Source organism: Carassius auratus, unplaced genomic scaffold (assembly GCF_003368295.1).
Source record: "Carassius auratus strain Wakin unplaced genomic scaffold, ASM336829v1 scaf_tig00003219, whole genome shotgun sequence".
In the NCBI taxonomy this organism is placed as follows: Eukaryota; Metazoa; Chordata; class Actinopteri; order Cypriniformes; family Cyprinidae; genus Carassius; species Carassius auratus.
The window spans coordinates 40,356-48,141 of record NW_020523509.1 but is presented as its reverse complement, the minus strand read 5'-3'; the positions used below and the strand labels follow the sequence as shown (position 1 = coordinate 48,141).

Sequence of the window (7,786 nt, the reverse complement as noted above, 5' to 3'; positions counted from 1 at the left end):
AATACGCTTCGTATAGCCGCGTCTAAATCGTTCTCCACAGTTTGTTGAATGGTCTCACGAGCACCTGCAGTCCTTAATTTATTCATCTGATTCTGAGGGATTAGGTAAAGTTTTTCGGCATATTCCATTTCTAATGTTGTCTGGAGGTTATTAAACTAGTGATAAATGGTATTGCCACACTTAACAGAGGTACAAGAAAACCGCCTCGTTGATTAATCAACCGCTTTTTACTTTTGATGTTAATCTTTTTACTAGCAGCGTATTTGATCTCCTGTTTTTTCTTTTTTAACCTCCGGAACTGGTTGGTGTTTAGAGGTATGTTGCCGTGAAGAACATTTAGAGCTATCTCACACAGGGATAGAATCAGCTGATCTGACGCTGACTGTAAAATAACACGACGTTGTCTCGGTGAAGCCTTATATAATAGTTTTAAAAGAGGTAAGTTTTTACACAGCCTATCACTCATTTTCTTTTCTGCACATACACCACCTGTTGATCTGAAAACAAATGTGATCTGAGACGAAAACGCTCCGGTGTTTTAGCTTTAAAGTCAATCAAAAGGAATCCGTAAGGTTGATTGGTAGCATCCTTATAACACTCCATAAAGAATTTTGTGTTTCCTGGGTAAATCTGTCGTCCTAAAGTCATTATTTGCATCGAGTCTCTCGGACTCTTGTACAAAATAAGATAGTGAGTATTGAGCGCGATAGTCCTACTGGTTTTACCGTGAAAAAACAGATTCTGGGTTATCAATATGATAGAAAATGGTACATGATGCACGTATTGTGTGAAAGCTCGCGAGAGTTCAGCGTTTGAAAATGCTTGGCACATCAGATCGTCACATATGATAAGTACATTGACATTGGGTTTTATTAAAGTTTCATCGGTTAAAGACTTTGGAATACCTTCAATAAATTTGATATCATACAATGACAACAGTTCATCATACAAAGGTTGCCAACAACTGTATAAAAATACAATACTGTCAATTTTTACATTGATCAACTTGTATGCATTACGCAATAAATTCTTTACAAAAACAGTCTTTCCGCTTCCTGACGGGCCGGACACCAAGACTGAGAATGGATATTCTAAACGAAAGTCAAAATCCTCTTCAACATACACATTTTGTGCGTTAGAAATACCCTTAGTAGCCATAAGGAAGTGTGGTGTAATCAGGAAGTAGCACGCGTTTGTCATAAACCACTTTGAATCTTTTCAATACTGCTGTATTATGCAAAGTGAACTTCTTTTTATTCCGCACAATGGTCTCTGTGCGAGTGAGCAGGTGGCTAGTGTCACGTGATGTTACATAACCCTGTATCAGACATATCATGCTTTCTAGAGTTACAATTTTTGCATTAGCAGAATGTAGCGTGACCCCTTTAGCTTTAAGAGTTACTTTATTTTTTGTGGTTTTAAAGGAGTAGCTCTTCGGTCCCATTGACGCGAAAGTAGTTATGAAATCTCCATCATCAAGTTCATCCGTCAACTCACCAAGATATGCACCTGTTTTAGGCATCCAATCTCCATCTTTCGATACAAAGATAACGCTGTCTGTATCTACATAAAAAACACGGGGCCCTAACTGATCCATGAGCTCATATAACTCCAGACGGCCGTAAGCCGTGGTAAATGCGGCGATGAATACATTAACATCACTCGCAGGGGCGGGGTCTTCATCGGCATAGCACCATTGAACTAAAGCCACAGTGTCCGACACGAATGAGAAGTGTTTAATGACACGTCCGTTTCCAAAGATATAGCGGGCGAAATCTTCAGGGTCTGTTAAAAGCTCCGCTGTAGTTTGATTACACCTAAGACCAAATCTACCCCAAAGCGAATTCAATAAATATTTATTTATAGATCTGCGTGCGGGGTTAAGCGCTATTTTGTCAAGGTCGAGCTGAACTCCCTCCTTCTCAAAATAATCTCTGACGTAAGACTCCTTTTCATCATCTGTCACTACATGTGATGGAAATCCTGAAGCCTCTTGTTTGAATTTGAGAAACGTCTTAACATAACCGCTGAATAAAGTGTCTGATGTCTGCGGAAAATGCCAGACTTCCTCAATTCTGACTACCGAATAACCTTTATCAATAGCCCTGGAGAGCTCGACAGAAGTCCAAACTCCTGAAATGATTCTTTCGTCATCACTGTGCTGACACTGACCCTGATACTGCGTCTCAGCACAGGTGCGACACAGCGCAAATAGTAGTTTCCCCTGAGAGGATTTTGCAGGTAATATTGGATGCAGTAGTTTACGTGGGGGCAGTACATCGCATTTAATGAGACCGAAATAAGATTTGACCGGTTCAAAATCTTTTAAAATGATCTCAGGATGTCCGATAGGGTAGGTTTTACACGACTGTACATACGGATATAGAGATGTGAAATCCAGATATGACACGCGTTCGCCCTCGGCGGTCTCGTGGTACAAGCGGAGTGCATTCGTGCGTCCGCCGTAAAGTGCTTGTCTAGGATTCAGTCTCGCTGGTGCATTATAATTACTCATAAATGCGATGACATTGGGATCGTTTTGTTTAGCAGACTCCCACTGACATTCCCAAATCTTGTGCACTTTGAGATTGTAGGTATTACGCAAAACGTTCAGCTTATTGTCAGATTGTCTTCTGAGCAGGCCAAAAGGCGTTTTTGACACAGGATTCAAATCGTTAGGATTAAAACGACAACAATGTCCGTGCCAGAAACATCCCAGAAATTCCAAAGCTATTTTATCTCCATTATCAGTCTCATAATAGCCGTCCACATGATACGGTCCAAATTTGGCTTCACCATAATTTAAAGCGTGATGAACATCGACGTTTCTGCTTGCTTTAATGTATTCCAACCATTGTATGGAGGGGTTTGAGTAAGCTTTGTACTGATTGATGTAAGCATTTTTGTGCGTTAAGGCAATCGTGTCTTTGGTTAAAAAAAGCGTTTTGAACACTTTCATAGCACAGCCGGCTAATGTTATACATCCGAAAGGATCTACGTTGGTACATTCTATAAACTCTTTTCTGTATTTCATACAGCCTTCACGTAGCAAAACAACGTCATTCTTACAGTACAATGCTAGTTGCTTTTTGAAGTCAAACACCTCTCCTGCTACACCCTCATGCCACGAATCAAATTTCACACGTTCAGCGTCAGACATCGTCTGATATCCGTAATAATCTTTTGACGGATACGGACCGATATAGTTTGCATTCTGCAAGCGATTAAAATGATGTGGAAAATATCCTTTTTCGCTGGTGTTTAAGTTTAAAGCAGAGGTCATTTTTGACAATTTCATGGGCAAGAAGCTATAGCTGTCGATGTATCTCTGTTTAAAGGCATGATCGTACATGTAAACAAGTCTACAGCCTTGGAGTATGATTTTTGGTGTTAGTCCCTGACTAGTAAAATACTCTAGCAGTATAAAAGAGTCGAAACCTGAAGAATTGTGTGCGATAAATGTGAAACCCGCAAATTTCGGTCGTCTGAAATGCTTGACCATCTGATCCACACAATCTACACCTTCCGCCGAAAACTCATCCCCAGCTTGCGTTATTGCACAAACATAATTTGCCTTATGACGACCGTCTTCATACATCGTCTCAAAGTCAAAATAAATATAGTCTTGACTATGTTCACTAGGCTTGGCTGGTTGAATATAGCAACAGTGCTGATCTTCACCCATGAGAACTTCGGCACAGTGAACACATCTGGATGGTGCACATTTGTGCGTTAATAGCTTATCACCGGTCCATTTTGCTCTGTACTGTCTGTAACATTTATCACAGTATTTTATGCTATCACACTGAGACTTTGATCCGTCACTTTTTGCTTGTTTATGCATTTCATAGCAGAAATCAGATCTACAGTATCTCAAGCAATCATCGCATTGCACCGATTTCTTGGGATGCGTGTAGCAAGATATGTTCATGCATACGTTACATGTAAATTTGCAATGATGTAGACTACGATCACTAAACCCTCGATAGCAGTACTCACAAACATACGCGTATCCTAAGAAACCTTTCAGATTTTTTATCCCATAAAAATGTTCTTCATGCAGGTACAAATGCAGCGTCTTGTGATGCAGCTCGTCCGTATTTTTATACACTTCCAATTTACCTGAACCTGATCTGTGAAAGATAACTATTTTCAAGTCTAGAAGGGTTTCAAATTTAGAAACATCATGCAACGCAATTTTGTCTTGTGGATCATAACCCAGATCGGTATGTATATTTCTAGCTAATGTCATCAATTCTGCATCGGTACACTGTGGATTTAGAAAGTGCGCTATACACATGCTAAAACACATATGGTCTGTGACATTTTTGGGGGCAAACAAATGCATTCTATTTTTCTGTATCACCTGGTTATGTGCCAGATCAGCCAACTTCCTACGACCACCGCCTTGTTTGTTTCGCGCTACAGAGACACGTAACTCTAAAGCGGTATCAAAAGCCACATCCGTATTGCTTTGAACGGTTCGTTCGATTTGTTCTACAAACACATTAACGTCGTGGTTGTTATCAGGTGTTAGAACGGCATTAATATCTGTGGGGAGACTTGCACCTTGCAGAGAGATGTTAAAAAAACCTCCCTCTCCAGCTAATAATCTGGAAAGCGTAACAATCTCATTCAAAATATCATGTAAAAATATATTATACGCTGCAAAATCATCTGTCGCTATTTCACGAAAATTTAAAGTTCTGCGAATTTCTAAACCATTAAATCGAGGTCTTGGGACAATCGTAAAATTACCCACACTACCTCCTTCTCTCACTAGTCTATCTATGTAATGCTGACTGAGACCCATATCTGGAGCTGTGTGATCGTAACCCGAGGCATTATTAGAAGATCCTGCACCGATCTGACCATCGATGTCTACAACGGCACCCAACCATTCGTGTTGTTCGTCTATAAGTTCGTGTAATCTATCTATCATGTTAAGAGGATTAGGCGGTAACATCTGTAAATGATTGTTAATAATCTCGTGTAACTGTTGTGTACTGTTTTGAAAATCATATCTGGGTCTTAATGGTCTCTGATCATCTTCTGAAGCATGGGTATGTAAATCATCGTGACATCTTTTACTACTCATTTTGAATTATTATTTTATTTATTTAAAAGCGAAAACACCTTTTTTTTTTTTTTTTTTAAATTTTAAAGACAAGCGTGCATACTCCTGAAAACACCAACACCAGTTCACAATGCGATATAGATGACAAAACAGAAACATACAGCTGTTATAAATTCAAAACCATATATTTTCTCCGCAAGTAAAACAACCCCGCTAATGTGGGACACAATAACATGCAATATGGTATAAATCGATGCCAACAGACAATATTAATAAATGAAAAAACTAATGGCAATTCAGTACCTAGAGCAAAACAATAATAAGTGTAAGAAATCATAAACAATATATATATATATTTTTTTTTTTTTTTTTTTTTTTTTTTTCAAACCAAAATTTTTTTTTTTTTTTTTTTTTTAAATTAATAATACTAAAAACAACAAGACAATGCATATCAAGGATGATCACGCTGGTACAAATCTGATAACATTCTTTGCATTAGATTTAAACGTTCAGTGATCAGAGTAAGAGCGTTAACAATTAAATTTTGTTCAACTTGTACCTGATGGATTTCTCCCGGTACCCCGTTCATACGCTGTTGAAACTGACGAAATTCACCATATAATTGATCGTGACAGCTTCTCCAAAATTCGGCAGCGTGACGTAAGGATTCGTTGAGCTGTTGCTGGCATTCGATGATGTTCCTCAAGATCCCTACCACATCACTTTGAGCATTACCCACGATCTCTTCTGCACCCCGATAGGATAATGCTTGACCGCTCAAATCGAAAAGTGTGCCAAACCGTCGATTAACACGGCGAAGCATATCATAATCAAGCCTTCTATTTAAGTCACGTTCACGGAACAGCTCTTGAGGGTCTTCGTTAGGCAGTTCTTCCGTCTCCTCCTCGCTTGCCGAGTCGCTAAAAGACGCACGATCCCACGCGCTCACCATAGAATCGCTCCAAGCTGTCACCCCTCCTTCATCATATCGCTGCTCTGTAAATATAGATAAAGGTTTTTAATTATTTTGCTGAATAAAACGCAAAACATAAAACGTAAAAGCAATTTTTTACTGCTTTAATACATACCGTTATTCTCCGAACTCCTTAAACGACTGGTGCTTGGTACATCGTCCGTTCCCCACTCCGGTAACCTCAAACGTTTCACCCCCTGACCCTCCGAGTGACGCGGTCTACACGTAACGCTAGCTTCAGTGCGTAAGCTTGAGACATCTGGGAGATTGTGAGAACCATCCTCGGGGGCCGGAACGTCGGCGGAGGCAGGATTTGTGACGTGTCCTAGGGCGTGTTGTGATTCGGTGGTAATTTCAACCTCTTGCGCAATGTTTTCTGGTGGGGTTATCAACTCCTGATTGTTGACATCACCTTGCTCGTCTGTCAAAAATAAATAAATAAACATTTCATTATTATTCTGGCAAGCATGTTATGGGAACCTTCATTTTTAACTTATTGAGAAAAAGGATTACCGTTGTTAACAGCACTGGGTTCATCACAAGCAAACAACACGTTCTCATCAACTATAAGAATGATAGCAACGTTATTGACGTTATTATTATTAGGCATTGAATTAATAAAATAAAATTGGTAAATACTTACATAACTCTTCAAGGATCTGATCCAAATCTCCATCGAAACCCTGATTCACAAAACCTCCTAGAAATCATCCACGATACGTTAAACAAACATTCACTTTAAAATATATTTAAATCATTTGTATAAAAATAAAATGAATAAAATAAAAATAAAAAACTCACCCTGGTAGTTGTCTGCCATTGTTTCGTTATTGTTTTATTGTGATGTAGCACGACTTGAAGTTAATTTGTAGGTAATCAGTATGACAAAACTGTTAGTTTTTAAAGCCTGGGTACCCCGTGTGGGCGTCTCTTGAGAACGCCTCTAAATATAATAAACTTCAGTAGAGGATACCCTAATAACATAAATATTTAATACTCATACACGTTGATTTATTTACGTCTGTATGGTTTTACAACATGACTGAATGTATCTGTTACCTGACTGATCTGCATCAGACACCGTCTGGCCTTTATCACGGATCCTGGTGCGTAAAGACGCCCTTTCATCTCGACGGGGTTAGATACGGCATTAACTTCGTTTGTTTGAAATGCAAAGATTTTTAACAAACCCAAAATCAATGCATTGATATCTGTGTGGCATTTGTCCCGCAAAGTATTGCGAATCGTTTGCGTTTAATAGTTATTTCATCTTACATTGGAAATCAAAGCTCTTAATAAGTCATAGTCTTAAATTAAAAATCTCATAAGTGTGTATGTGTGTGTGTGTGTGTGTGTGTGTGTGTGTGTGTGTACTTGTTTGCATTCTCCATACATTTATGTTGAGGCTGAAAGATCTAGGGGTTGATAAAAATTATAAATGTAACTAAAATAAACTAAATTAACTCGAATTAAACTACATATTCCTATATGGTCTGACTTGTTAAAAGATTTCATACCCATTTGACCAGTAAATGAACTGTCAGATAACCTCACGATCACAGGCCTAAGCCATAAACATTTTATGGTTACCTGCAGCACACCATTTAGCTACAACACCAGAACCCCCCCGGGAAAACTAATTAGATTACAGTTGAGTTGCAAACCCGCAAAACCTTTAGATGTTTTTACGCCCGCTGATGTCTAACTGATAATGCAGGCGACATCGCACAGACACC

At 39.0% G+C, this 7,786-nt stretch overlaps 1 protein-coding gene across 1 annotated transcript; it reads right to left on the bottom strand.

Moving 5' to 3' along the window:
- Window positions 1-5,486: 5,486 nt before the first annotated feature.
- On the bottom strand, window positions 5,487-6,870 carry LOC113070169 (uncharacterized). Its single transcript, XM_026243387.1, has 5 exons — window positions 6,852-6,870; window positions 6,694-6,750; window positions 6,564-6,614; window positions 6,166-6,471; window positions 5,487-6,073 (listed from the first exon to the last, which is right to left on the bottom strand). Exons 1-5 carry the CDS (start codon window positions 6,868-6,870, stop codon window positions 5,529-5,531), a joined length of 978 nt encoding a protein of 325 aa, XP_026099172.1. The 3' UTR covers window positions 5,487-5,528.
- Between the last annotated feature and the right edge of the window lie 916 nt (window positions 6,871-7,786).

What these genes read in the sequence shown, in the direction of transcription:
- LOC113070169 (XM_026243387.1), bottom strand. An exon ending in TCAGATCCTTGAAGAGTTAT is followed by an intron (nt 6,615 to 6,693) that starts GTAAGTATTTAC and finishes TCATTCTTATAG; the next exon opens with TTGATGAGAACGTGTTGTTT. An exon ending in ACCCAGTGCTGTTAACAACG is followed by an intron (nt 6,472 to 6,563) that starts GTAATCCTTTTT and finishes TATTTTTGACAG; the next exon opens with ACGAGCAAGGTGATGTCAAC.